This window comes from Balaenoptera physalus (genome assembly GCF_965194825.1).
Source record: "Balaenoptera physalus genome assembly, chromosome: 9".
In the NCBI taxonomy this organism is placed as follows: Eukaryota; Metazoa; Chordata; class Mammalia; order Artiodactyla; family Balaenopteridae; genus Balaenoptera; species Balaenoptera physalus.
In genome coordinates this window covers 49,017,462-49,044,377 of record NC_138888.1, presented here as the reverse complement: position 1 = coordinate 49,044,377, position 26,916 = coordinate 49,017,462, and the positions used below count along the sequence as shown (strand labels likewise).

General features: G+C 40.2%; 2 protein-coding genes and 1 long non-coding RNA gene across 10 annotated transcripts in view; 1 reads left to right on the top strand and 2 right to left on the bottom strand.

Annotated features, from left to right (window-relative positions):
* Nucleotides 1-22,003, bottom strand: part of LOC309667158 (uncharacterized protein) — a gene marked incomplete at its 5' end in the record, with an annotated part of 58,643 nt that extends 36,640 nt beyond the window's left edge. For 3 of the 4 annotated variants that reach the window (XM_082475485.1, XM_082475483.1, XM_082475486.1), the window contains one exon: nucleotides 21,820-22,003. In XM_082475485.1, coding sequence (XP_082331611.1) covers nucleotides 21,820-22,003 — 184 coding nt within the window. The remainder of the gene's footprint in view (nucleotides 1-21,819) is intronic. The other variant, XM_082475484.1, reaches the window with a different exon arrangement.
* The window catches only part of LOC309667195, a 190,334-nt gene that overhangs the window by 130,184 nt on the left and 33,234 nt on the right, over nucleotides 1-26,916 (bottom strand). The gene's annotated exons all lie outside the window — the stretch shown is intronic.
* The window catches only part of MFSD4B (major facilitator superfamily domain containing 4B), an 80,883-nt gene continuing 76,022 nt past the window's right edge, over nucleotides 22,056-26,916 (top strand). For 2 of the 5 annotated variants that reach the window (XR_014267524.1, XM_082475351.1), the window contains exons 1-3: nucleotides 22,091-22,470; nucleotides 24,187-24,355; nucleotides 25,466-25,582. Coding sequence is in view for 4 of the 5 variants with exons in the window: in XM_082475351.1 (XP_082331477.1) it covers nucleotides 22,420-22,470; nucleotides 24,187-24,355; nucleotides 25,466-25,582 (337 nt within the window). In the remaining variant the exon portion in view is untranslated. Of the gene's footprint in view, nucleotides 22,471-24,186; nucleotides 24,356-25,465; nucleotides 25,583-26,077; nucleotides 26,914-26,916 lie in introns of those variants that run through there. The other 3 variants (XM_082475349.1, XM_082475348.1, XM_082475350.1) reach the window with 3 other exon arrangements.

Genomic DNA, 26,916 nt, shown 5'->3' with positions numbered 1-26,916 from the left:
AAGCCTTTAAGTTTCATTAGCTCCCATTTGTTTATTTTTCTTTTTATTTCCATTATCTAGGAAGTGGATCAAAAAAAGATCTTGCTGTGATTTACGTCAAAGAGTGTTCTTCCTATGTTTTCCTCTAAGAGTTTTATAGTGTCCGGTCTTACATTTAGGTCTTTAATCCATTTTGAGTTTATTTTTGTGTATGGTGTCAGGGAGTGTTCTAATTTCATTCTTTTACATGTAGCTGTCCAGTTTTCCCAGCACCACTTATTGAAGAGACTGTCTTTTCTCCATTGTATATTCTTGCCTCCTTTGTCATAGATTAGTTGACCATAGGTGCGTGGGTTTATCTCTGGGCTTTCTATCTCGTTTCATTGATCTATGTTTCTGTTTCTGTGCCAGTACCATATTGTCTTGCTTACAATAGCTTTGTAGCTATTGTAGTATAGTCTGAAGTCAGGGAGTCTGATTCCTCCAGCTCCAGTTTTTTCCCTCAAGACTGCTTTGGCTATTCGGGGTCTTTTGTGCCTCCATAAAAATTTTAAGATTTTTTGTTCTAGTTCTGTAAAAAATGCCACTGGTAATTTGACAGGGATTGCATTGAATCTGTAGATTGCTTTGGGCAGTATAGTCATTTTCACAATATTGATTCTTCCAATCCAAGAACATGGTATATCTCTCCATCTGTTTGTGTCATCTTTGATTTCTTTCATCAGTGTCTTGTAGTTTTCTGAGTACAGGTCTTTTACCTCCTTAGGTAGGTTTATTCCTAGGTATTTTATTCTTTTTGTTGCAATGGTAAATGGGAGTGTTTCCTTAATTTCTCTTTCTGATCTTTTGTTATTAGTGTATAGGAATGCAAGAGATTTCTGTGCATTAATTTTGTATCCTGAAACTACCAAATTCACTGATTAGCTCTAGTAGTTTTTTGGTGGCGTCTTTATGATTCTCTATGTATAGTATCATATCATCTGCAAACAGTGACAGTTTTACTTCTTCTTCTCCAATATGAATTCCTTTAAAACTATGTTGAATAATAGTGGTGAGAGTGGACATCCTTGTCTTGTTCCTGATCTAAGAGGAAATGCTTTCAGTTTTTCACCATTGAGAATGATTTTTGCTGTGCGTTTGTCATATATGGCCTTTATTATGTTGAGGTAGGTTCCCTCTATGGCCACTTTCTGGAGAGTTTTTATCATAAATGGGTGTTGAATTTTGTCAAAAGCTTTCTCTGCATCTACTGAGATGATCATATGGTTTTTATTCTTCAATTTGTTAATATGGTGTATCACATTGATTTGCGTATATTGAAGAATCCTTTTGTTGAGGATTTTTGCATCTATAATCATCCTCTTTTATAGCTGTTAGCAGTTGCCTTATGTATTGAGGTGCTCCTATGTTAGGTACATATGTATTTATAATTGTTATATCTTCTTCTTGGATTGATCCCTTGATCATTACATAGTGTCCTTCCTTGTCTCTTGTAACATTCTTTATTTTAAAGTCGATTTTATCTGATATGAGTATTGCTACTCCAGCTTTCTTTTGATTTCCATTTGCATGGAATATCTTTTTCCATCCCCTCACTTTCAGTCTGTATGTGTCCCTAGGTCTGAAGAGGGTCTCTTGTAGACAGCATATATATGGGTCTTATTTTTGTATCCAGTCAGCCAGCCTGTGTCTTTTGATTGGAGCATTTAATCCATTCACATTTAAGGTAATTATTGATATGTATGTTCCTATTACCATTTTCTTAATTGTTATGGGTTTGTTTTTGTAGGTCCTTTTCTTCTCTTGTGTTTCCCACTTAGAGAAGTTCCTTTAGCATTTGTTGTAGAGCTGGTTTGGTGGTGCTGAATTCTCTTAGCTTTTGCTTGTCTGTAAAGCTTTTGATTTCTCCATCGAATCTGAATGAGATCCTTGCCGGGTAGAGTAATCTTAGTTGTGGTTCTTCCTTTTCATCACTTTAAGTATATCATGCCACTCCCTTCTGGCTTGTAGAGTTTCTGCTGAGAAATCAGCTGTTAACCTTCTGGGAGTGCCCTTGTATGTTATTTGTCTTTTTTCCCCTGTTGCTTTCAATAATTTTTCTTTGTCTTTAATTTTTGTCAGTTTGATTACTGTGTGTCTCGGCATGTTTCTCCTTGGGTTTATCCTGCCTGGGACTCTCGGCACTTCCTGGACTCGGGTGGCTATTTCCTTTCCCATGTTAGGGAAGTTTTTGACTGTAATATCTTCAAATATTTTCTCGGGTCCTTCCTTTCTCTCTTCTCCTTCTGGGACCCCTATAATGTGAATGTTGGTGCATTTAATGTTGTCCCAGATGTCTCTTAGGTTGTCTTCATTTATTTTCATTCTTTTTTCTTTATTCTGTTCTGCGGCAGTGAATTCTGCCATTGTGTCTTCCAGGTCACTTATCCGTTCTTCTGGCTCAGTTATTCTGCTATTGATTCCTTCTAGTGTATTTTTCATTTCAGTTATTGTATTGTTCATCTCTGTTTGTTTGTCCTTTAATTCTTCTAGGTCTTTGTTAAACATTTCTTGTATCTTCTCAATCTTTGCCTCCATTCTTTTTCTGAGGTCCTGGATCATCTTCACTATCATTATTCTGAATTCTTTTTTTGGAAGGTTGCCTCTCTATCTCCACTTCATTTAGTTGTTTTTCTGGGGTTTTATCTTGTTCCTTCATGTGGTACAAAGTTCTCTGCCTTTTCATCTTGTCTATCTTTCTGTGAATGTGGTTTTCTTTCCACAGGCTGCAGAATTGTAGTTCTTCTTGTTTCTGCTGTCTGCCCTCTGGTGGATGAGGCTCTCTAAGAGGCTTGTGCAAGGTTCCTGATGGGAGGGACTGGTGGTGGGTAGAGCTGGGTGTTGCTCTGGTGGGCAGAGCTCAGTAAAACTTTAATCTGCTTGTCTGCTGATGGGTGGGGCTGGGTTCCCTCCCTGTTGGTTGTTTGGCCTCTGGTGACCCAGCACTGGAGCCTACAGGCCCTTTGGTGGGGCTAATGGTGGACTGTGGGAGGGCTCACGCCAAAGAGTACCTCCCAGAACTTCTGCTGCCAGTGTCCTTGTCCCCGCGGTGAGCCACAGCCGCCCCTCGCTTCTGCAGGAGACCCTCCAACACTAGCAGGTAGGTCTGGTTCAGCCTCCTATGGGGTCACTTCTCCTTCCCCTGGGTCCCAATGCACACACTACTTGTGTGTGCCCTCCAAGAGTGGAGTCTCTGTTCCCCCAGTCCTGTCGAAGTCCTGCAACCAAATCCCGCTAGCCTTCAAAGTCTGATTCTCTAGGAATTCCTCCTCCCGTTGCCAGACCCCCAGGTTGGGAAGCCTGACGTGGGGCTCAGAACCTCCACTCCAGTGGGTGGACTTCTGTGGTATAAGTGTTCTCCAGTTTGTGAGTCACCCACCCAGCACTTATGGGATTTGATTTTATTGTGAATGTGCCCCTCCTACCGTCTCATTGCAGCTTCTCCTTTGTCTTTGGATGTAGGGTATCTTTTTTGGTGAGTTCCAGTGTCTTCCTGTCGATGACTGTTCAGCAGTTAGTTGTGATTCCGGTGCTCTCGCAAGAGGGAGTGAGCACACATCCTTATACTCTGCCATCTTGAACCAGTCTCTAAAATTTACTCTCTTGAGGAAGTAATTTTTATAGGAAAAAAATAGAATTCTAATGTATACAGAAAACAAAGTTTCTAGAGGTATGACTCAATCAAAGAATTATCATAGTATCAGACTTTCAGGGTTTAAAGTTTTCTTCTCACAGTCTCCTACAGATGAACCTAAATCCTTAAATACAAGAGTTCTTCTTTAAAATCCTCAGGAGTCACCAGTGTCTTCTTGGACCTTCCAGAACTAGGACGTTCGCTATCACAGGTGATGGTCTGCAGCATAACCGGGCCCTCTGCCTCCCGTGCTCAGCCCACCCAGCCCTACCACCCTTACCTGCCCTTGTCTCGGTCACCTGCCAACCTCCCTTGTCACTCCTACACATCCATCAGCTACCCAGCAGATAGTTTTTGGTTCACTGTTCATTATTCATGTGGAACAACTTTATTTCTACGCAGACTTAACGGCGACACTTGGAACCTTGTCTTCTCTGGAAATTGCTTCATCTTTGAAATCTTAAATACCAGCATCCTGCTCTCTTATCACAGCTTATCGCTTATCACTTCATTCCCTCTTCCTCACTTCCCTCGGCCTGCTCTTCAGCTTTGAGATCATTTTCCCATTGACTCCTCCATCCCCTCCATTCTCTCTCAACCTATCAGATCTCTTCAGTCTTTACTTCATTCCCTAACCCTTACCCCTGGGTCTGCAGCACTCCAATCAGCTCTTGGAATATTCTGTTCACTAGCTGCCCCTGCATCTCTCCCACCCCCAGATTAAACACTTCCAGCTTCCTTCCTCAACTACCTATTCCCTCTCTTGTAACATCAATTTTTCCCTCTGTACAGGATCATTTCCATTAGCATATGTATATATATATGCTATTCTTTGTCTCATCTTGGGGAAATAAAAAGACCTCTTTTAAATCCACAAGCCCCTTGCAGCTATTGCCTCATTTCTTTCCATCCATTTACAAATGAAAAAAACCAAAACCAAAAACAGAAAGTTCTTGAAAAAATTTCTATTCACTCTCTCCAATTTTATCTCCTACTATTCTCTTTTGAATCTGCTCCATCAGGATTTTGCCCCCACCATTCCACTGAAATTGCCCTTCTCAAGGTTACCACTGACCTCCACATCCCTAAATCAAATAGTCATTTTTCAGTCCTCATTTTATTTGAATGATCAGCAGCATGTGTTACAGTGAATCAGTTCCTGATCTCTGAATCAGAGTTCCAGTATAACACACCGACCTGGTTTATCTCTGATTTCTAGTCACTTCTTCTCAGTTGGCTTTGCTGGGCCCTGCTCATATTACCTCTAAATATTGGGAGTACATCATGGCTTAGTTTCTGAACCTCTTCTCTAGAAGATCGGGACTGGGGAGAGCCTGGCTGACATGGCTGCTCCAGGGCAGAGGAGAGGGCCCCCAGAGTCGGGAGATTTGATTCTTATATGGGGCTTGAACAGATAAGTAAATAGACTGAAGATAGTAAGGACCAGGTTTCCACTGTTGGAGAAGGGAGGTGCATATATGGAAAGGTGGAAGGCTAGAATAAACACTATGGTGATGGAGTAGGATTAGAAAATTCTAGTGTATATACATACACACACACATATGTATATACATACACATATGTAGGTGTGTGTAGATGTATGTGTGTTCATACATATGTTCCCTCCCTCCATCCACTGAGGAAGAGCAATGACATCCCGGTAGCAATGAGTCTATCTCCATAGTCAACCTTGTAACCGCAGGGACTCAGATGATAGATATTTGGCTAAAGAGAAGCCCCCGTATATATTTAAAATCTAAAATATAATGTTAGCATAGTAGAGCTGAAGGGGACACTCACGGAAATCCTTCTTCTAATTTTACAGAAAGAGAAAGGCTCGTCTTGCTTCATTAAGCAAGAATAAAATAAAAAGCACCCACAATCTGCTCATCCACAGATAATTGCCTTTATCATTACAGAATATGTCCCTTAAGACTCTATCTATGAAAATGTTTTGTAAAAGTGAGGAAATATGCATACTATTTTGCAACATGCTTTTTTAACTCCCTGACTTTTTGTTGTTGTTGTTAGGTGATAAAAAACAAAATTAAACTGGCTTAAGCCAAAGGGTGAAAAGTTCAGGTGCAGTCTGAAATCAGACTGCTAGGATCTAGGGTCAAATGATGTCATAGGAGCTGTATCCTTGCCATGTCTCAATTCTACTTATTTTTCTGTAGGCTTAATTCAGGCAAGCTCTTCCCAACAACTCTAAGCTATCCTTTTTATCAACTCTAGCAGAAAAAAAGAGCTGCTCTTTTCCAATTTTGGACAAATTCCTGGTATTGAATCATCTTGATCTAACATAGGTCAGGTGCCTAGCTCTGAACCCATCACTGAGGCTGGAAGATAGAATACGCTGATTCAGCCAGGCCTCAGCCTCATGCCACCTGAAGCTGGCTAGTGGTCAACCCACTTCATGGAATAAGAGGAGAAGGGGTCGTCCCTTCTAAGAAAACTGGAGTTCTTTTGCCTGATAAAGGGGTGAATGGATTCTGGGAAGGCATAATAACAGAAGTTTACCACATATATCAGTTAATATAATTCTACATCATTTTTTTGATGGGTGTACAATTATCCCATGACATAGATGAACTATTAATTTGATGTAACTCTATTATTGGATATCTGGAGTAGTTTCATGTTCCACAATAATAAACACTACTGCTATGAACAATCTAATAGCTAAATTTTTATGCTCATCTTTATTTCCTTTAGGCTGGATTCCTAGTAGTGGGATTTCTAGGTAGAAGGACAAGTAGTTTTTATTTTTACTATGTTTTACCAAACTGTATTACCACATGTTTTCTCTGCACCTTTATAACACTAGGTATTATTATTTTTTAAATTCTAAAAACTGAAAAATTTATAGGTTATAAAAAACCTCATGTTAAATTTGCATTTTTGTTTTTTTTTCAACTGTGGTAAAATCTACATAACATAAAATTTACCATTTGAACCATTTTAAAGTGTATTGTGACATTAAGTACATTCACACTACTGGGCAACCATCACTACCATCCATCTCCTGAATGCTTCCATCATCCTAAACTGAAACTCTGTACCCATTAAACACTAACTCCCCATTCCTCCCTCCCCTTAGTCCCTGACAACCACCATTCTACTTTCTGTCTCTGTGAATTGACCATGCTAGGTGCTTCATATAGTGGAATCATACAATATTTGTCTACATTTGCATTTTTTATGACTAATTAGTGTAAATATTTTTTCATAAACTTCTCAGCCATGGCATTTCTTCTTTGGGGTATTATCTAGTCTTATCCTTTTTCTATTTTTCTGTTGGGGGGTTTATCTTTTTCTTACTGGTTTGTGAGCACTCTTCATATATTATGTGAGACTCAAAGTGTTGGTAAAAATTTCCCGTTTGTCTTTTTACATTGATTTTTTTTTTCAAATTAAAGTTTTCACTTTTATAGGCTCCCTCATTGCTTATATGTTTAGAAAGGCCTACCCTATTATGTAACTATATTCTTAAAATCCCTTCTAATATCTTTATGGCTTCATTTTTACATTAAATCTCTAAACTCTATGATTTATTTTGAGGTATGGTATGAAGTAGGAATCTATTTCTTTAATGTTTATCCGATTTGATACTAGACATTACTCATTGAATAATCCATCTTCTCCCTCCTCATTTGACAGTGTCTAATAATTTTCTACTAGGAACAAAGACAAAATTAATAAATACCCTTTTCTTCCTTGTCCCCACCCTTTTCTCCATCACCTTTTTTTAGTAGGTAATAGCTCTCTTAGTGTTTTCCTCTGCATTGTTCAAAAGAATACTTATAACTCTCCTACTTGAATTACTAGCATTAAGAGATAACTTTGACCCCTAGTTATTGAAGATGAAGAAATCAGTATACTTTTACCCCTCTCCACCCTTTGCTTCCCACCTTTCATTAGTGATATAACTAATTTAATGATATAACTAATTTTTGATATAATTTCTACATTATCAGGGCTAACAACATTTATATTCTGTTCTGTCACCAAAATCCCCACATTTGTCCTAGTCGTACAGTTCATGTCAATAATCATTGCCAATCCCTTTGCAGTTGTTTTTCCACTCATCTCTTGGTTGGCTGAATCTTCTAACAGATTTCTCCAATAGGGTCAAGGAATAACAATCCCTGTGTTCTTTCATGTTCAGACTATTTGTCTTTTGCCTGTATACCTGAGAGTTTGGCTCATGCCTTCTTTCCTTTGAGATCTTGTAGGCATTGCTTCAAAATCTTTGAGGATTGAAGTTTGCTATGAAAAAAGACTGAGGCAAACCTTTGGATTCCCTCCGCTACATCATGCCAAGAAAGCTCTAGCATCTCAACCTCATTAACTGTAGACCACCACTGATTCCAAATTTTAGTCAACCAAGTAAGCTGTTACAGCCACCTCCAGCTGCATGATCTAACCCTTTGAATTCACAATATCCAGTAAAGTGTACCCATATCAATGAATTCAGCTGGATCTAATGTTATATTCTGTTCTCCTTGCTCTAATACCCTTAGCATCTACTCCTACACACTCACCAGGTTTCTGCTAATATATATTAATGAAGTATTGCAATTCTTTTGGTGTGCAAGCTATGTCCTCCTAGATCACAGTGTGTACCTGTCCCCCTGAATCATGTTGAGATTTGCTCTTTGTTATGGGCCTAGTGGCAATAGAGAATGGTAATGGTTGTCATGGGCCTTAAGGAGAATGGCATTTCTTACAAGACATATGTCCCAGGTGACATTATCACAGTTTTTAGACAAAGACTAGTCTCTTTAGATACTAGACAGCAAGCAATTTTCATTGGTAAGGGAAGCTCTGCCACCTAGCAATGACAATCCTTTATCACTGTATGCCTATAAATTTTTAAAAGCTTTGAAGCTTACGAACAAAGGTAGTACCTCTGAATTTCTTATCACATATGAACTTTTACTATGAAGCATCTTGTAAAAGAATACCTTTTTCTAGAATCCTTATAGCATACAACAGAAATGTCACTAACTTCTGTTGCCCCTGGCCATTTCAGAGAATACTATTTGCCAAGCTTTGAGGCAGACAGTTTACATGAGTAGTTTTCAGTTGAAGTCTTATTGCACCCAGAGGGTACTCTGGAAATCTGTGAGGGTGTCATAGTAACCGGGAGTTGCTACTAGCATTTAGTGGGCAGGGGTCAGAGATGCTAGACATCCTACAATGTGTGGGATAGTCCCACACACTGTCCAACTTTTGAATGTCCTGCTAAATATTCATTGAGTGAAAAAAGCTTGCTTTTAATTATCTGAGCCTAGACTCTAAACCTCTTGTACATATAAGCATAAAATTTTTTGCATAGTTCCAATAAACACCAAATTTTCCAAAAACATAAACTATCATGTAACTCAAGGGAAGACTGCATTTTGTTTTAGTTAGAACTCTACCATGAGTGGGTCTCCATTTTGGAAAATCATCAAGGGAATGCCACTCATGGTATTTGAGTAGTTGATACTCATCTAATACAGCTTAAGTCTGTATTTGTAATGTGGCATTCACAGCAATCTGATCTACAAGAATATACTTATTTAGTCATTTCATTAATTATAGAGAAAAAGTATCAATATTCAGTTGAATATTTCAAGTTGGGTTTTATATCTTTGCCCACAAATGAACGGTTACCATATGCCCATTTTGTTAACATGTTTTTCTCTAATGAAGCAATGAAACCATCAAGATTAAGTGACCACTTTACAAGGAAACATGGTGAAAACTTGGCAACGATAGTAGCATTCTTGTGAGATAAAGCATTCTGAAAAGTCTGAAAACTGTCTTACTATTTACTGGGATGTTTAACAAAGTTTTCCTAAACCGGAAAGATGGTTTTATTGTTTCTTTCAGAATAGCACAAATGATTGCAAAATGTGGTAAGCTTCATGACATTGATCTTGGCAATGATTTCATGGATATGACACCAAAAGCACAGGCAACAAGAACAAAAATAAACAAGTGCAACTACATCAAACTAAAAAGCTTCCGCACAGCAAAGGAAACAATCATTGCAGTGGAAAGGTAACCTATGGAATGGGAGAAAATATTTGCAAACCATATATGTGATAAGGGATTAATCTCCAAATTACATAAGAAACTTCTACAACTCCATAGTGGAAAAAAAATGAATACCACACTTTAAAAATAGTGTAAGGACTTGAATAAACATTTCTCCAAAGAGGACATACAAATTGCCAACATGTATATGAAAAAATGCTCGACTCACAAGTCATTAGGGAAATGCAAATCAAAACCACAATGAGATGTCACCTCCCACCTGTCAGGATGGCTATCATTAAAAAAAAAAAAAAAAAGACAGCAAGTGTTGGTGAGGATGTGGAGAAACTGGAACCCTTGCTCACTGTTGGTGGGAATGCAAAATGGTGCAGCTGCTGTGGAAAACAGAATAGCGGTTCCTCCAAAAGATTAAAAATAGAACTACCATATCATCCAGCAGTCCCACTTCTGGGTATTTATCCAAAAGAATTGACGTCAGTATGTTGAAGAGATATTAGCACTCAATGTTCATTGCAGCACTATTCACAATAGCCAAGATGTGTAAATAATCTAGATTTCCATCAGTAGATGAATGCATAAAGAAAATGTGGTATACACATACAATGAAATACTATTCGGCCTTAAAAAAGGAAATTCTCCAATACTTGGTGACATGGATGAACCTTGAGGACATTATGCTAAGTGAAATAAGTCTCTCACAGAAAGCCAAGTACTGTGTGATTACACTTAAATAAGGTATCTAAAATAGTCAAATTCATAGAATCAAAGAGTGGAGTGGTGATTGCCAGAGGCTGAGAGGAGAGGGAAATGGGGAGTTACTAATCAATGGGCATAAAGTTTCAGTGAAGCAAAATGAGTAAGTTGTAGAGATCTGCTATACAACATTGTACCTGTAGTTAACAGTAATGTATTGTACACTTAAACATTTGTTAAAAGGAGGAATATAGCAACTCTACATGAATCTGAAATCATCTATAGACAGAACCTGAAATTTTAAAAAGCCTTAGAAATGACAATACTGCTTGATATCTTGTGTTAGTGGTTAGGCAAAAGAGTTAAGCCTTTTTGGTTTTAGTTTCCTTACTTGTAAACTGGGACTAGTAATATCTACTTTTCAGGTGAGAATTAGATATAAGGTATGGAAAGTCCATAACGTCTTATACTCCCTAAGAAATGGTAGCTTAATTGGTGTGTCTACATGTGTACGTGCGTATGTGCTTTTCCCTAAATGTTTAATAGTAAAATCACCTTTAAAAAGGTAATACAGGCCTACAATCCCTTATCTGGCAGCCTTGGATGCACATATGTTTCAGAATCCAGATTTTTTTTTAAATTATGGGAAGGTAATATAGCAATGTATTGTCTATTACCTAATACGCCCAATGGGGTATGTAATCAAACATTAATATCACATTCACACCAAGTGAATAAAAATCATAAGTAGCTTCATATCAGCTTGGGTCAGATTTTGCTGCCAATTAAGTTTTGATGCCAAAGTTATGAAAAACTTACTGTTTTCAGAGATTTGGGGATTTTGGAATTGTGAAAAAGAGAATGTGAACTTATAAATTTTATCTCTTTTTAGAAATATTTTTAAAACTTCAAATTATTTTTTCTCACCTTTATCTTATATAACATGAGCAGAATAACCGTATGTGTTAAAGATCCCAAAAGTACTGGGACAGAAAACAAAAAACAAAACAAACAAAATCTGGTTAGCCGTACAATTGTTAGAGAAAACATAATCTGGCCACCCATGTAAGACGTTATTAGTATGAAGATGAAAAGAAATTAAACTGAAATAGTTTCTTCTATTTCATAGAGCAATGGTGCTGTTTCAAGAAGAACTGAGATGGCAAAAAAAGACAGTGGAAAATTGGCCATGTAATGACTTGCAGTCAAGTGAGTTTCATTACAAATGGATGGAAGCATTTCTCATGATAGTGAATCTTTATTATGTGCATATGTAACATTCACAAGGAAAAAATCATTTAAGAAAATTTACTTCCAAAAATACTAAGAATGGATACAATAATTGAAACTAAAAGAAAATCTGGATCGTCGTGCAGTCCCTGAAGGCTGTGGCGCCCGTGATGAACAACGACAAACACTGCTTTGAGTGCTACGGCTATGACATCATCATCGACGACAAGCTGAAGCCCTGGCTGATCCAGGTGAACGCGTCCCCACCCCTCACCCCCAGCCCTGCCAACGACCGAATCCTTAAGTATAACCTGATTAATGACACCCTCAACATCGCCATCCCTAACGGCGAAATTCCAGACTGTAAATGGAACAAGTCACCGCCAGAGGAAGTCCTTGGCTATTATGAAATTCTGTATGAAGAGGAGCTGGCACAGGGCGACGGGGCTGACCGAGAGCTGAGAAGTCGGCCGGGCCAGTCGCTGGGGCCCAGAGGGGGCCGATCGAGAGACTCCGGGAGGACCGTCCTCACAACCTGGAAGTGACCACCAGCGGGAGCAAGACTCCAGCCTGCACCCACCCTTGCTGAAGACCTATTTTGGAAACTTCCTTTTTCTAGAGCTTTTTTCCTTTCCTAAACCCTGTAAATAAATAAAGGCATTTCTTTGGAAGGTTAAAAATAAATAAATAAATAAAAGAAAATCTTGAGAAAATATTTATCTTTTTCAATGTCACTGCTTTGCAACATATGAAACAACGGCTATGTTTGGTTTACAGCCAACTTAAATTAGCATCAGGTACACGAAATACTAATTCAAAAAGATATATGCAGCCCTATGTTCATGCCAGTATTATTTACAGTAGCCAAGATATGGCTATATCTTGGGGCTTCCCTGGTGGTGCAGTGGTTGAGAATCCGCCTGCCAATGCAGGGGACACGGGTTTGAGCCCTGGTCCGGGAAGATCCCACATGCCGCAGAGCAACTAAGCCCGAGCGCCACAACTACTGAACCTGCGCTCTAGAGCCCGTGCGCCTAGAGCCCGTGCTCCACAAGAGAAGCCACCGCAGTGAGAAGACCGCGCAACGCAACGAAGAGTAGCCCCTGCTCGCCACAACTAGAGAAAAGCCCGCACGCAGCAACGAAGACCCAATGCAGCCAAAAATAAATAAATAAATAAATAAATTTATTTTAAAAAAAAAGAAATGGCTATACCTTGTATCTCACAGTTGCTACAGTAATAATGATGATACTCTAACAGTGATGACAGCAATAATGAAAATGATAGCAGCAAAAAAACAAAGGAGAAGCCCTTTCCTCCTGCAATGTCCCTCCAGCGCCCTTTACTGAGAATTTCAGCACTGTGCCCGCTGTAAAAGAGGAATGCTTAATGGTCCAACCCATTATTGCAGAGCAGGTACTTAAGGGTGAATATGGTGCTAAGAGGCCATCAATGGATAACCAGCTGACAGGATGCTAAAAGCTACCAATAATTGCTCATTTGAACCTTTCTGACCAGCAGGAAAAAACTTCCTTCTATGATTCAATATTGAGAAACTGAGATGGTCAGTGCATGCTGTGGGTCACCCTTGATCTAACAGCTACAGATGCAACACACTCTAAGAATTTGTGGACAAAGTCAGAAAATGTCACCCCGAAAATGGAAGGGGGAAATTCACATTTTGAAACTAATAAGAACCAACTTTAAATGGACAGAGGTAGCTATCTGTGGAAATCTTCTGAGGAAATAACATACTAAAGTAAATGATTTATAAAGATACTGCTGATAATAAAAGTAGGTGCTATCTAAATCTTAGCACAGGCTAGGTCATCTCCCTAAAACGAAAGACAGAAATTTAGAAATCATAACAATGAGAGATAAACTGATGGGAAGACTGTAATTCAGAAGTCAAGGATATTTTTAAAAAGAACATTAGATGGTAAGCATTTGTCAGTATATGCCCAGCACTTCTAGGGTTCTGATTTTGCTAATATAGCCCCCAAATTAACCTGACAGTGGGAAAGGACAGTTTATCTGGTTCTACAGTTTTAAGGACATATATAATTCCTTCTGCTTAATTTTTTGCTTTAATAGAGAACCTTCAAATACAGTGGTCATGAAACTTTTTCTGTAAAGGGCCAGGCAGTAAATACTTCAGACTTTGTGGTCCATGAGGTCTCTGTCACAACTACTCAACTCTGTCACTGTAGTGCAAAATTAGCCATAGATAATGTGTAAATGAATATGCGTGGCTGTGTTCTAATAAAACTTTATTTACAAAAACAGAATGTATCCAGATATGGCCTGTGGGCTTTAGTTTGTTGACCCTTGTTTAATCTATCATTTGACTTCCAGACTGGTCCTGCTCACTGGGGAGGAGTGCCTAGATCTAGGGAATACTAGATACAGAGCAGAGCACTCTGTTTATAAATTATCATCTTGTGGTCTGCTCATATCAGTCAGTTTTCTGGGAGCTGATCAGTTCTAGATGAACTAATAATTGAGTTCCTAACCTCGGAAAGTTGAGCTCTGAAGAGACTTGACCTTGGGGTCTAGCCTGAGTAGCTGAACTATCTCACTTATTCATCATTCTCTCTCTCTTTTCACCATCTCTAAATGGCAGCATCAATACAATTTTAACAGGTTAATAGATACTACTAAACAAACAGGGCTTTTTTAGGTTTAATAATCACAGTCTACATTTAAAATAGTTGCGTATAAGAGAAAATATGCAGTTTTAAAGATTAACTCAGCTATTATCATGAAGAGTTTAATGCATGCCTGCATTAAAAACACAAAACAATACTGTGAAGGATTCTATCCTAGTCGGCTCAGGCTGCCATAACAAAATGCCTTAGAATGGGTGGCTTAAACAACAGGAATTTACTTTTCACAGTCCTGGAGGCTGGGAAGTAAGATCAGAGTTCTGATTGATTCAGTTCCCTGGTGAGGGCTCTCTTCCTGGCTCTCAGATGCTTGCCCTCCTCTCTCTGTGACCTCACATGGCAGAAAGAGCGAGTGTGCTCTGGTGTCTATTCCTCTTCTTAAAAGAACACTAATCCCATCATGCGGGCTCCACCCTCGTGACCTCATCTAAACCTAATCACCTCCTAAAGGGTCTACCTCCAAATACTATCACACTGGGGGTTAGGGCGTCAACATATGAACTTTGGGAGAAACACAATTTAGTCCACAGCACATTACTTTTACTTCTTTATGAAATTATCATCAAAGAAGCCAGGAATCATTTGAAAACCTAATCAGGGAGATCCAATAAACCATTATTGAGTAATTCTTTTGATTATACAGTTAATGTTCCCTAATTGTCAAGAAACATAGTAATATAAAAAACTATTTGTGGTAACTGACATTACATAAACCAGATATAAGTTTGGCTTGATGAACACGCCATTTTGGCATGCTAGGTCCATGTCCTTGCCTTAACTCCTCATTCTTGTGGCTTCTCAACCCCCTTATTTTAGCTCATTATTTCAGCTCCTATTCTTCACCAGGCCCCTTTGCTTAATGACTCAGTCTGACCCATTCTCATGGATTTTGACTACTTCAGCTCCCCTTCACCGAACTCCCAATAGGTCTAGCCACCACTGAGACAAGAGATAAGAATCATTTCTGTCTCAAGCTAATGGACAACTGAGCTGACCCTTGCCCAGCCTCCTCATAAAGAGCTGGGTTGGGTGAACATTTTCCGCTGTACATAATTTCTCTCTTTGAAGTGGCCTGAAAGCTAGATCTAAGTTCTTTTGGCCATATTCTTCACATCGTTTGAGCCTTTACTCAGGGGTGGCTTGTGGTGGGATAGGGGTGTGGTTTGGCCTACTCAAAATCTCCATTAGTTCCTTACGCTCAGTCACTCTAAATAAAGCTACAATCGAAGTAAAAATGACTTATCTTGAATACAAGTCCCCTAATTCTCCCCACATTCCAACCAGCTTGCAATCTTATGCCCTCTTATATAGAAATTCTGGTACTGCCATGGAACATGTACATATGGAAGAAAACAGACAAAAAAGAAAGGTCATGGGAATTATTGCCTCCATACCCACCCTTCCATTTTCACCAAACCACTCTGGCACAAAGACAATTATCTCTTTGCTGAACTACGTAATAAAACTACTAAAACTACTAAAATCATTTCCCACTCTCTAGTTTTTTCCCGCTCCAATTCAACTGGCCAATACTGCCTGCTAATGTTCTTAATCCTCTGCTTTCATCTTGATACTCTTTACTACTCAAAAACCTGTAATAGCTTCCTAAATTCAAGAGATAGAGCCCTCAGTTTGGTTTTCCAGATTTACCTACTTGGAAAGTGAGGCTGAGGAAAGTTACATAATTATTTAAGAACATGTGTGTGATTCTATAAATCCAGTGTATTCTCCACCGATTACAGTTGATCACACGCCTTCTTGAATTTTGTTTACTTGGCCTCTAAAACCACACATTCTTGATTTCCTTCTTATTTTAGCCTCCTTTGCAGTATATTCCTCATCTTTCCTACCTTTACATGTGGGATGCCCTCAGGGCTTACTCCCTGGCCCTCTTCTGTCTATACTCACAATTTAGGTGATCTCACCCCGTTACACAGTATTAGATACCATCTACACGCTGATAACACCCAGTTTATATCTACTGTTCTGATCCTTCCACTGAACTGAATATCCAGCTGCCCACTTGATGCCTTCATTTAATTATCTAATAAATATCATAATCTTAACACATTCAACCTGAATTCTTGATTTTCTTCCATTTCCCAGCAGCGCTCATGCTCCTTCCACAATCTTTTCCACCTGAATAAATAGGAGCACTATTTACCAGTTGCTTAGACAACAGTCTCTCCTGAATCCTTTTCCCAACAGGGCCTCAACTTGTGGACTACCATTTGCATCACCCAGCTTCAGCAAGAATCCTGCTACAACGGCTTAGCCAGAGCCCCGCCCCCTAGATAGCTGAGCAGTCTGATATCTGATTGGGTTGCTCATCCCCACCATCCCCCTGGTGATGCCGGATCAGCCTGGCCTGCCCTCAGCAAGACTCCTGCTAGGCTAGTTTAGCCAGAACCCCCCTTACTCTGTTCCCTCTTAATAATTTTCTATCCACTGATCTTTCCCCCCCGCCCTCAACCAGGATCCTTGGCTATAAATCCCCACTTTTCCTTGTTGTATTCGGAATTGAGCCCAGTTCTACACTGAGGTCTCTTTTCCTTTATTATAATAGTTCCTGAGTAAAATCTGTTTTTATAGCCTTAACTACTGTCCAGCTCTGGGTTTCTTTGACATAGGTCAAAATCCTTGAAGACTTTTTTTTTTTTTTTTTTTTTTTTGGCCACACCGCGTGGCATGTGGGATCTTAGTTCCCCGACCAGGGATCGAACCTGCGCCCCCTGAGGTGGAAGCGGGGAGTCCTAACCACTGGACCGCCAGGGAAGTCCCTGAAGTCATTTTTTATATTCCTTCTCTCATACACCCAGTTCATTGGCAAATACTATTATTTTTATCTTCAATATAGTTCCCAAATCTGACCGCTCTCACCACCTACACAAATCTGACCTAATCAAATAACCTCCTAATTAGATCTCTGTTCTCTCTACTCTCCAACCTGCCCCCCTCTAGTGTATTCTTCTAACATATCCAGAAAGTCCTTAACACAAGGCATACACGGTCAGGAACACTGCTTGATCTCAGCCTTTCTTATTTCTCCAACACAACAAGCTCACTCCTGTTAATGGATCCTTGCACCTGTTGTTCTCTCTGGACTGCTCTTCCTGCACTTCAGTTCCCTCATTTCAGTTAGGGTTCTGTTCAAACATCACTCACAGAGCCTTAGAACAATGCCATTGTTAGAACAATGCCTGGCACATGCTAGATGTTTAATAGCTATTTAATGACTAAATAAATGAACAGGTGGGATTTTATATAGTTTGCTTGAAACTTAAAAAGAAATACTGTTACGGGCATTTGTTCCTAGTTCAGCAACACAACAGTCCTTGTCATTGTGGGGATTTCTGCAAAGGTTTTGGACTTTTTCCAAGCAGGTAGTATCAAGTGTGGTATCAGATGGCAGTGATTAAACAAGAATGCTAAAAGCCATCTGTAATTTCCAGTTTTTCCTTTGTTCCAGGGCAGGGCAGTGTACAGCTCTGGATAAGTGGCCTCTTCTTTGTACAGATGGAGATCATATCCCTTACAAAGTACCTAAAGCCCTAAAGTGGCTTTCTTTTTTGATGCAGATGACCCTAATTGCTTCTGAAGCCCTTAGTACCTTAAGAAATGTTATTCTATTTTTCTGTGCAGAGTCTACAGTAGCCATGCTCTCACTTTTGGTTGCTTTGTTTTTATTCTCTTGATATATTGATTTTGGCTAATAATGGTACAGTACAGCAAAGATTTTATCTGATCAATACAGCCTAGGAGACCATTATGATGGTAGATTCAAAGAGTCCTGCAGCCCTAAATGTTACAATGAATCCAGTTAAAGGAAATTTTAAGTTTATATTTTTAAAAGGAAATTTAATGAAAAACCAGTAATTTTTTATTTTTAATAAGATAAAAAGTTAATTCCATCAAAGAGACACCAATGTTAGATACTTTCAATATTATTTCTCACTTTTCAGAATACATAGCCCAAACATGAAAGTTATCTTACTGAAATTAAATCTTTGTGAGAGTTGGTTTTAATAGACTGGGCTTTTAGTCATGAGGTTAAAGAATGATCGTTTAGTATACTGATAGAAATAGTTATGATGACACCTAGTTTTTCATGATACACTTTAAGCACTAATGAGACATTTATTGATAAGTAAAAAGGATGGTCCCTCCAGAGAATAAAGATTAAATAGGTCCTAACAGTGATATGCAGTCCCTAAACATAATCCTTCTAACTTCTCATTCTCGTCCAAAGTAAAATTTTAAGTTGAAAGCTGAAAAACCTGCCTCCCTGTTGCCATTTCACAAATATGCCAAGGTAGTACCATATTAGCCACTAAGACCCAGATATTTTCTTCAAAGATAAATTGTCATATATATTGTAAAATATCCATTTTTTCAAGGGAATCAATAAAACTATATTTATTTAAAGAATGGCCCATCAACATTTTTATTTCTCTTGAATTGTCTCACACAAAAAGATTTATTCTCAAAAATGGTCTAAAGAGAAAGATGCATGAAGCAATGCCCTAGCTTAATCACCCCTTTTTAAAAAAAAGGTGGTGAGTGACCTCTGGAGGCAAGCGGAAAAAGTATCCTGCTGCTTTCAGGAGTGAAGTGGGGAGAATCAGAAAGTAGATCTTTCCATCTAGAGAAAAAATTTTTTGATGTTTAATCAGGGTGAATTAAAACATTTAACTTTAAAATTAGTTAACTGAACCTCAATTCAATTATGTAATATCTTAAGTATATAATACAATGCCACAGGGGAGATAGAGACATGAGATCCATAGTTTCCATCTCATTGAGCTTACAATCTCCTAGGGAACTAAAGAGAAGTGTTGAAATAACTATAACACAAGCTAGAATGTGTGAGAACATTTATGAGTAGCATAGCTACATAGGAATTCAGATTTTCGGTTAGGTTGTTCAGAAAAAGTCTACTACATTCAACAAACATTTACTGAAGACAAACTGTGTGCCAGGCACTATGCTCGAGGATAAATAAGACACAGTACCTTCCTTCAGGCACTCTTGGTATAAAAGGGAAGCTGACACGTAAATAGGAAAATTCTATACGGAGTAGCTGGTGGCCTATTAGAATTATGCACAAAGGAGGGAAACTAAAACAGTCCCGAGACTGAGAGGAGGGTCAGAAGAGGCTTCCTAGAGGAAGTAACACCTCAGCTGACTCTTCAAAGATAGGTAGGGATAGTTCTGGTTCAGTGTTGTCATCATAAGCCTACTCCAGCCCCTCTCCCACTGATGACAACTAACAACTCATGATGAAATACAAAGAGCAAGTACCTGAGGACTCTGAAGAGTCAACAAAGGAGGGGAATCAAAACTTAGAAAAAAACCCTTCAAGGCAATGAGTTGCCTGGCCTGGGTAACTAAAACTCTGATAGAAACCCCATCTTCCTTGTTCAAGGAACTGAGAAATGCAGACGCTCTGGGTTGGAAAGTGAGTGGGGAGGTGGGTAGGGGAGAGCTAGAGAAGGTGATCACTAAAATTTTCTGTATGAACCACGCAAGCGCCTTGGGTTTGCCCCTGTGTGTGACAGACACCCGAAGCAGCACAGCAACGGCTTTGACAACTGATTTGAGCGTTAAACCATTGCCCAAGTCTCATATGAACGCCTGAGTGGTGCATGTTCAGGACTGGCCCAGAGCAGCACAGCACAGGCTTTGATAACTGAACTGAGATTGGAACCATCATCCACAGAAGACGATATGAAACTTGCAGCCTGAACTCAATCAGGTTGATTGCCTGCTTAAACAAACATTCTCCAGAGGAGGATTTTAACAGGACCCAGAGTCTGCGTAATGTAACTGTCACAATGTCCAGGATACAATAGAAAATTACCTGTCATACAAAGAAACAGGAAAAAAATGTGACCAAATCCCAAGGGAAATGACAAGCAACAAACACAAACCCTGAGATAACACAGATGTTGGCATTTTCCTAGAATTTAAAGCAGCTATTACATGCTCCAGGAGGTAAAGATAAATGTAAAGAAAGGCATCTTCAGCAGAGAAAAAGAAACGATGAAAAAGAACCAGGTGGAAATTTTGAACTGAAAAGTACAATAACTGAAATAAACAAATTCAGTGGATACAGCAGAATGGAGATGAGGAAAGAGGCAGTGCACTTGAAGATAGAGACATCAACAGAAATTATCTAAACTGAAGAGCAGAGGGGGGAAAAAACAACTAGAAAAAAAAAAGAGAACATATGAGCATCAAGGATCTCTGCAATAATATCAAAAGGTCTAACATACAAGTCATCAGAGTCCCAGAAGGAGAGGAGAAAGAAATGGAGGCAGAAGAATTATTTGCCCTTAACAATTTGGACCTAACTTACTTCTCCCATATCATATTCTATTCTCTTTAACATATGTATATGCCTTTTGTTTCAATCACATTACACTTTTCTCAAAGAGACATTCCCTGACTCTGAAAAACTAAAACAGGTTCTCTTAAATCATAACACCTGTACTTTCTGGGGTAAACTGGGAAGTGATTAATGACCAAATGGATGGGGCTGGAGAGATGGGTTGCAAGGGAAATGATGATGAGACTCAGGTGTGTATAATCTGGGCGCCTAAGTGGGTGAGCTGGAGAGTAATCAGGTGGAAAAGAACATTTCAGATAAACGAGAAAGAAAAATATTTACACATTTTGAGGCTGTGGTCTCTTTGGTCAAAGAGCAAAAGGAAACAAAAAGCTAGAGTAGGATACACAAAACAAGGCCTTTCCTTCATCCACTGGCATAACTTTGTTGGGTCTTTGTTGCTGCGTGCGGGCTTTCTCTAGTTGCGGCGAGCAGGGGCTACTCTTCCTTGCGGTGCACGGGCTTCTCATCCCAGTGGCTTCTCTTGTTGTGGAGCACGGGCTCTAGGCGCGCCGGCTTCAGTAGTTGCAGCACATGGGCTCGGTAGTTGTGGCTCACGGGCTCTAGAGCACAGGCTCAGTAGTTGTGGCGCACGGGCTTAGTTGCTCCGCAGCATGTGGGATCTTCCCGGCCCAGTGCTCGAACCCGTGTCCCCTGCACTGGCAGATGGATTCCTAACCACCGCGCCACCAGGGAAGCCCCCACTGGCATAACCTTATTCAGGCATTCTGCAAATCAAAGCCCTGCTCCACTTCCTTACAACAATGGAATTATTTGAAGGGACTGGGGGTGAGAGTGTGCTTGAAACCGAAGTTTTGCCTCCAGATTTCTTGAGCTATTGTGTCCACTGATTCGCTGACTGACTTTGGGCAAGTTGCTACTTTCTATGACTCAATCCTCCTATCTTAAAATCAGGATAACACGGCATTTAGAGTGTTGTTATGAGGATCAATTGAGATCATACACGTGAAAGCTTACATATGTGGTTCAACAAATGCTGTGGAGTAACAGATGAACGGCAGATCAATAGACGACAGACCTTAAAGGAACTAGGGCAGGAATTTTAGAAAGTTGTATAAGGGACAGACCTTGGGGTTCCCTTTACTCCCCAGGAGACCCGGGGAGAGGGAGCGAAGCCATACCTTGTATTTCTTGGCCAGCACTTCCTTCTGACGGCTTGGCTGCATCTTCCCTCCTGATTCGTCGGGTCCCAGGATGCGCCTTCAGCTCGCTCCGCCGCGCGGCGCCCGCCCGCAGGGCCTCTGTGCGCTCAGCTAAGTGGGATGCTGAGGCCCGAGCGCGGCGTCCAGTCTCCCGGGCAACCATATAAACTTCCGGTTTGAGGTAAGGCCGCGGTTGGCTAGAGGCCACATTTCCGTCACGTGACCCGGGCAGGCGCCCTGCGTGTGCGAGGGCGCGCGTCCGCTGCCGGCGACACCCGGCGCGTTCCGAAGTTCTACTCCTCGGCCCGGACTAGGGCCTCCCCCGGGGAGGTGGCGCCAGCTGAGACCGCCGGCTCTGGAGGAGCGGGGCCGGGGCAGGGCTCGGAGTTCTCGAGGCTCCGCTGAGAAGCCGGACGGCAGCAAGACCGCTGCTCGCGAGCCTCCAAGCTGGAGCTGGAACTGGAACCCTGTGGGGCCGGGGCCCTGGCTGCCGGGCAGCGGCTGTTCCCGGCCGAGGCCCCAGCGGAGAATGAGCCGGAGGCGGTGGCGGGCTCCCGGCGGAGCGGCCGGGCTGGGAGCATGCTGCGCTGGTTCATCACCGTCCTCCTGTGTGCCGCCTTCCTGGGGCTGGTGAGAGCCGGGGCTGGAACCCTCCCAGGCCGAGTCGTGAGCAGAAGTCCTGCAGAGAACGCGGCCTTCCGAGCTCCTGTCTCGTTTCCGCCGCTTGCAGACTGGGTGTCCTTGGGCTCCTTAATCTGCCAGAGCCTCAGTTTCATAATCTGAAAAATGGGCACAATTATAATCTTAGAGGGTTATTGTCAAGTGTGAAACCGATTTTCGTAAAATGTTTTCCAGCTCCAGCAAACCTTTCTACCTCTCCTCCATGGGGTCGGGGGGATGCAAGAGGGGTTGCCAGGTCTATAGTCGCCCCCGCCCCCCCTTCCTCCTGCGTTCACCCAACCCCCAAATTACTGCACAAAGTTGCTCTACTGGGTTTTCCTCTTCCTCGTCTGACCAAATTCACCCCTTATTTTTGCAGGTGGGGAAATAGACCCAGAGAGGGAAAGTGACTTCTTTGTACCACACAGCTGGTTAAGTGGTTGAGCCAGGAATAATGTTTCTTATTCTGCCTACAATCTTACGTAAAACAAAATTTCAGGTCCTTCAATGTTTTTCTAAGAACAAACTGCAAGGCTAGTTTGGCCTTTTGCCAACCCCTTTGGCCGCCTTTTGGTCACTTGTCTTAAATATTGGGATCCTGGGGAGTTGGGAGAGTAAGTCCTCTGAGCAGAGTCACTTCTGACCACTTAGTGTCTCTTCCTTTGAGCCACGCTTGATTCTTAGAGTATTTGTATTTGAATAAAACTCATTGCAGATGATGTGCCAGGTCCTTTTAAGTGCTTTGCAGGCGGGAACTAATTTGGTTACAGCTGGGGCGCAGCCTTTCCTTCCTGTACTAGGCACTTACTCTGCGCCTGTGCCCAAGCCTGCCCGTAGCTGGGGACTGCTCAGGCCTGGAGAGGGGCTACACCCAAGCGTTTAGAGCAAATTCGTGCAATTAGAATCACTTATTCTTGAAATGTAGACCGATTGGAAACATTTTTTGTGTGTCCAACGAATTTCCTGTGAAAGCCAACTGCAGCCCCTAATTTTTGCTAAAGTTACATGTCTCTGAGTAAAATTTTATTTTTAAAGTCATTGCATACACGCGTATGTAATATTCTCTAAGAAAGCCTTACAGATGGTACTCCTGAGGCTTTGGTTTTCTTTGAAGAAAAATGTAGATTTAGAAACATTCAAATTGTTTATCTCTTGCATGTTTTATATGTGTAATTCAGAGGAAGGACCCCATGTACATCCAGAAATATTGCTGTTTTAACAACATCAAAAAATGGGGATAACATTTTGATGGTTTGCTAACTTAAATTTTCAACATCAAAATTCTGGTGTTATTTGTGCGTGCAGTATATTTCAGACTATTCAAAACGATTTCACAAATTTTTTAATGTCACATTTTACTGTTAATACAAATACTGTAGTTTTTTTCTGGTATTGTTCAAAAAGGAAACAGAATTGCAGCAAAGAGCCGAAAGAATTAAAGAATTTTGTAAAAATCGAGAGTTGTCAAAACTAGAAAAACACTAGGACTTAACACACCAGAAATAGGAGTCTATAGCTCTGCTAGTACTAGTATTTTCATTATGAATTTGTCTTAACTGTGGGGCTTAATCTCCTACATTACATTGAAATCCCCTCCTCCCTTTTTAATACTGAAAAAAAGCTACCACCTAGATAGACAGTATTTTAATGATTGTAAATGAAAACTTCTGTCTTTTTAAATTTTAGGGAATGAGTGTCGCTATACTGGGACCCACGTTTCAAGATTTGGCAACAAATGTGAACCGCAATATCAGCAGTCTTTCTCTGATTTTTGTGGGCCGTGCCTTTGGATATTTGGGTGGCTCTGTGATTGGTGGAGTTCTTTTTGACAATATGAATCATTTTCTTCTTTTGGGTAAGTAAACAACAATTTTCGCTTCTTTGTGACTTTCGAGGAATTTACAGTTTGTTTTTAAATATGAAACATACTGGCTTGCAGAATGGTTGACAACTTAAGGGTAGTGTTTAGGTATCCTCAGTGGAAGTCAGGTTTCCCTGGTGCCTGCTTTCATCTTGGCAGTTACTGGGAATCTGGTCTAAACCCCTCTGGAAATTTAGATTAGCCCTAGAGTGTGTTAGCGATCCTTAGCCTTCCCGACCTTCATTGTAGTTTAGGCACTACCGCTGGATAACATATTAGTTGTCCAAAGAGCTCTGATTGTCAGGGTTTAGGGCAGATCTCCTGGGGCCATAGATCAGAATAAACTCCTTGAACCTCCCCAGATTAGACCCTGAACTGAGAATGAGGTGGGAGGGGATGGTGGGTGAAATGATGAAGGCTCAATTTTTGTCCCAGCTGCCCCATGTTAATGATTACCCCAGGCCTCTCTACCTCACTCTCAAAATAGATGGCAAAGCTTTTAACTTACTCTTTTTTTGGATAAATTGACATGTTTAAAGAAAATGTAGATTAATGTGATAAAACTGGTTTGGACATAAGGAGATAATTTATCATTGTTGATGAATGAGTAAATAATCTCTCTGATTTCCATAGTGTGTCGAAAGAATATACTTCTTATATTTCCCTCCCTATTCCCCAAATTTGTTTAATACATTTCTACTATGAACTACTATAGTAATTGCATTTAATTTTTGTCTTTTTAATTTTTTACCTCATATCTAAACATCTCTTTAGGTTGTTAAATATGAAACATTTAAATGAATAATTTTTGAGCTCTGTTTTGCTATAAAACTTTGCCTTGTGGTATAATGTATGGTTTGATTATTAGCCATACTAGAAATGTATTTATATTAGAATAACTTATATTTTATAGTCCATAAAGATGATAAAAGCTTTTAAATGAAATACCTGTTAGTAGAAGCTGAACCTCTCATCTACTCATTATTACTCAATTTTAATTTGACCTGTTTTACAGTTTTGGAAGTTTCTATTGATGTTGACTTGATCCATAACCCTTTCCCATAAATAGTGTTTTTTATAGCTGACTTTTACTTTTCTTCTCAGGGGCGTCAGTGTTCGCTACCACAATTGGTCTTTATCTTGTTCCATTTTGTAAGACTGCGGTGTTACTGATTGTCGTCATGTCCATCTTTGGTGTTTCAATTGGCATTCTGGATACAGGTCAGTGAGCCCTTCATTGTCAACTCTGGGAGTAGGGACTTTCTACTAGAAAAAGTAGAGCATATGATATTAAATTGTCACTTGCAGTGTCCCCTAAAATGACACTGACCTACTGAGTTGGTCATGGGGTCTCCAGGTCAGAACCACCTTTCCGGCAACTACTCTTCTTGCCAAGTAGGGTGCCCTTTTTTGAGCAGCCAACCACAGAGTGAATTCAGAGAATTTTGTTCTTTGAGAGATTGTTGATTTACGGGGGGGGGAGGGGGGGCCCAGGTGGGTAATTACAGTGCAGGTGAGCAGGTTTTCATTTCGGGATAGAACTTTATCATTGTAATATGGCAGGAATTGATGGGTTAATAGAACAAACCAAGTTTGGAACCACTGTTTGGCCGAGGAAACATAGAAGCAGCTCTCCCAATTTAAAATGCACTCTGCCTTTTGAACTAAGAGAAACCTGTGCTGTGTATTATTTCCCTTCTTTTCCTATTCTCTCAGAAGATCCTGCCCTCCTGCAGGAGATCCTCTCCATGTATCTTCATATCTTTTAAAACCTACTAAATAACATATGTGACATTTGTTCACCCCTAAAACCAACGTTCTCCCCCTCTTCCTTGCTCCCCTGTTATTTGATAGGTTGGGGAAATATTTTTTTACTTTGGGCTTAATTTGGTTGTGAAATTACAGGATGGAATTGTGTGGAATTCTTTGTTTATCTGCAAATATATTAAAAAGAAAGAGAGAAAACACAAGACTTGAGACTTCTTGCCTTTCACCATGTATATACATAGACAGTGTAACTGAGGGTGTTAAAAGGTGTCCGTGTTCCTTGTTTCCTGCAGTGGGCACAGCAGAATCTTGTAATGTTCAGGTTCCTGAACATGTGTTTTGCATCTGCCATATACATAAATAATTTTCTTCAAGTGGCTACCGATTGCAGGTACAGAAAAATTTGGTAATTTGGCCACTATCTGATGATAATATATATTTAAAATGTTTAAAAATAAATAACTATATAAATATCCTTCCCTACCCCCACCCCTCCTATCCCTGGTATTAGAACTGTATTATAAAAAGCCTTGGGCTAATGTACTTGGCTCTAGGAAATAGTGGTTTATTAGCTTGTAGAATCCCACTTGTGAGTGTGTGATGTTCAGTGCTTAGAGGTCGCTGGTGGTATTGGTGAGTTAGAGTTTCTTAATCATAGAATTGACTTAGTTGCAACAGTTGATAACTTAGAATATTATAATCCTTGTGCCATGTAAAATAGACTCATCTATTTTGAACTTTTTTTTTACTAAGTTACTATGATTAAATCATTCTCCCCATCTTTCATT